At 36.9% G+C, this 2,878-nt stretch overlaps 1 protein-coding gene across 2 annotated transcripts in view; it reads right to left on the reverse strand.

The window, feature by feature from the left end:
* The window catches only part of LOC116853261 (anoctamin-1), a 160,758-nt gene that overhangs the window by 46,186 nt on the left and 111,694 nt on the right, over positions 1-2,878 (reverse strand). For both annotated transcript variants that reach the window (XM_032834243.1, XM_032834242.1), the window contains one exon: positions 1,593-1,880. In XM_032834243.1, coding sequence (XP_032690134.1) covers positions 1,593-1,880 — 288 coding nt within the window. The remainder of the gene's footprint in view (positions 1-1,592; positions 1,881-2,878) is intronic.

Genomic DNA, 2,878 nt, shown 5'->3' on the forward strand with positions numbered 1-2,878 from the left:
GGTCAAAATCATGAAAAATTGGCACGATCATTGGGAGTGACTCAACAAGCCATTTCAAAACGCCTCGAAGCCATGGGAATGATGCAGAAGCAAGGAAATTGGGTGCCGTACGAATTGAAGCCGAGAGATGTTGAACGGCGTTTTGCTTGTGAACAGCTGCTTGAAAGGCAAAGACGGAAGGGATTTCTGCATCGCATTGTGACTGGGGACGAAAAATGGGTTCATTACGATAACCCCAAGCGCAGAAAATCATCGGGAGTTCCCAACCATGCTTTCACGTCGACGGCCAAACCGAATATTCACGGTTTCAAAGTCATGCTCTATATTTGGTGGGACCAGCTCGGCGTAGTGTATTATGAGCTGTTAAAACTGACTGAAACAATCACAGGCGATCGGTATTGAACGCAATTAATGCGTTTGAGTCAAGCATTGAAAAACAAACGGCCGCAATACAACGAGAGACACGATAAAGTGATTTTGCAGCATGACAATGCTCGACCGCACCCGCCGTATTCTCCAGACGTTGCTCCCTCTGACTATCACTTGTTTCGATCAATGGCACACGGCCTGGCTGACCAGCACTTCCGGTCGTATGAAGAAGTAAAAAATTGGGTCGATTCGTGGATCGCCTCAAAAGATGACCAGTTTTTTCGACGCGGGATTCGTACGCTGCCCGAAAGATGGGAGAAAGTAATGGCCAGCGATGGACAATACTTTGAATCATAAATGTATAACCAGTTTTTTACAATAAAACCTCGAATTTCGGAAAAAAACGGCGCAAAGTTGTACACCTAATATATTTTTAATAAAGATAATAATATGAAAGTATCTTGCTATTCGAAATTGATGAACTCTTAAATAACACAAAATATCCCAGTCATATTAGAAGTATTCTAAACGCCTGAAAAGTGCCCAGGACGTCGTAAGCATATTTCAGGGAGTCCTTGGAACATATTGTGCTATCTATGCTATTACGATTTATTCACTCTTATTTCTATAAACAATTCAATGAGAAGGATTATTACTGCAACATTTCTGATAATTATCATTAATCATAAAGTGTGCCAGTTGATTATAAAAATGATCCATAGTACAAGTCTTACCGTCTCGTGATCACTGTCCTTATTTATATTAATGCATCATATTTTACAAAGAAACGCATAAGGAAATAGAATCTGATAAATAACTCGTTATCTCGACATGAAAACTATTATATAATATAGAAGTTTTAAAAGAAAACAAAAGACAAAAATTTCAGACAAAAGTTGTAGGATTTCGCGGAGAAGGACGGGTAATAATATTCATTTGACCTTACAATAATTCTGGAAAACCTCAACTTTAATTTTTCAATAATAACTTTAATTTTTAAGTAGAATGACAAATTATTATTTTTTTTAATTAATTCCTCTTGTCATTCTGCATATAAAAGACTGCGATAAAATCATCGGAGAAAGTCGTGTGGGTGTATAATATTATTATTTATTATTTTACAGCTAATGTAATAAATAATGTAATAAATATCGGATGTTGAATATAGATAACAAGCATAGTGTGTATAAATTAAAGTGTGTATTTAAATTAAAGAAACGTACCTCAAAAACGACGATGAAAGCTAGTCTAGCAGCTAGCACATGCCAAAACATGATAGTATAATCATATTTATTTGGTGAGTTTGGTGGCTCTCTGTAATCCGAATAGCGGCAAATATCGACGGAAAATTGATCCAGCGAAGGCATTGGTTGTGTGCCATTTTTCAAATCACTAGTGTTGAATTTCGATAAAGAATGCTCCAGAAAACCTTCTAAGGAGTAATTATCAGAAACCGTTATACGATAAACTAGCCTTGGTATGAAGTTTGAAGTGAAAGCTATGATGAATGCCTAAAAAAGAAAATAGATTTTATTTAACAAAAACATACAATAATTAGTGAACAATGGCCAATTATAAATTATGGATTTAAAAATAATGTTTCAGCAACTGATCAGCAACTGATTTCGAGGCGGAGTAACGTATACGTGTCGCTTGTTACACCGCCTCGAAATCACCTGTTTACTCATCATTGCTAAGAGGTAAGCCATTTCTTTTACACACAAAGCCTGTCCTACCGCTTCTCGTGAGCTCATTCGTTTATACATTTTAATTAATTACGGAATAAATATTGAAAAAATTTCAAAATGGTATATAACTTTTATGATTATTTTGACTCGCTCTACCCGCATACGGTGATTGCTCGATCAGTTACCAGACACTCTGTATAAATATATATACAGGGTGGACCATTTTAATCTATCCAGTTGAATATGTCGAAAACTAAGCACGGGAGAGAAAAATTTTTCAGACAAAAGTTGTTTGATTTCGATAGGACCATAAGATGGTACCATTGCTTTGACCTTGAAGAATTATTTGAAAGTCACATGAAAGTCACCTCAATTTTTTTAAACGGCATCCCCTATTTTTTATTACATATTCTTGTAGCTGACCTCGAGAGCTTTCCAAAACATTCTAATGAAATGTTTCTTCATTGAGTACTTTTCAAGTTGCAATATGAAAAAATTCAAAATATCTCGTAAAGTATTGATATAGCTTCTGGAATGGAGCCGTGTCTTGAATTAGCAATATGCCGACGTTTCGCAAACATTGCAGTTTGCATCATCAGGGCTGAGAACTCTGATACTGAGCTCCCTTGGGTAAAGGTAGTCCTTATATGCCCCCCTCCCCCCCCTTTGGGTAGATGGTGTTTAGGGAGTAGGGGACGAGGCTTGAATCCAGCCAATCAGCGTATTTTAATTGATCAGCTGGTCAATTAAAAAACCGGGAGGGCAGTATGCCAAATAGAGTTTACTTGCATACCTTTGTCTCGGTTGAGGTTGTTGGGATG

Source organism: Odontomachus brunneus, unplaced genomic scaffold (assembly GCF_010583005.1).
Source record: "Odontomachus brunneus isolate Ranch 3 - 2012 unplaced genomic scaffold, Obru_v1 Obru_scaffold_297, whole genome shotgun sequence".
Lineage (NCBI taxonomy): Eukaryota > Metazoa > Arthropoda > Insecta > Hymenoptera > Formicidae > Odontomachus > Odontomachus brunneus.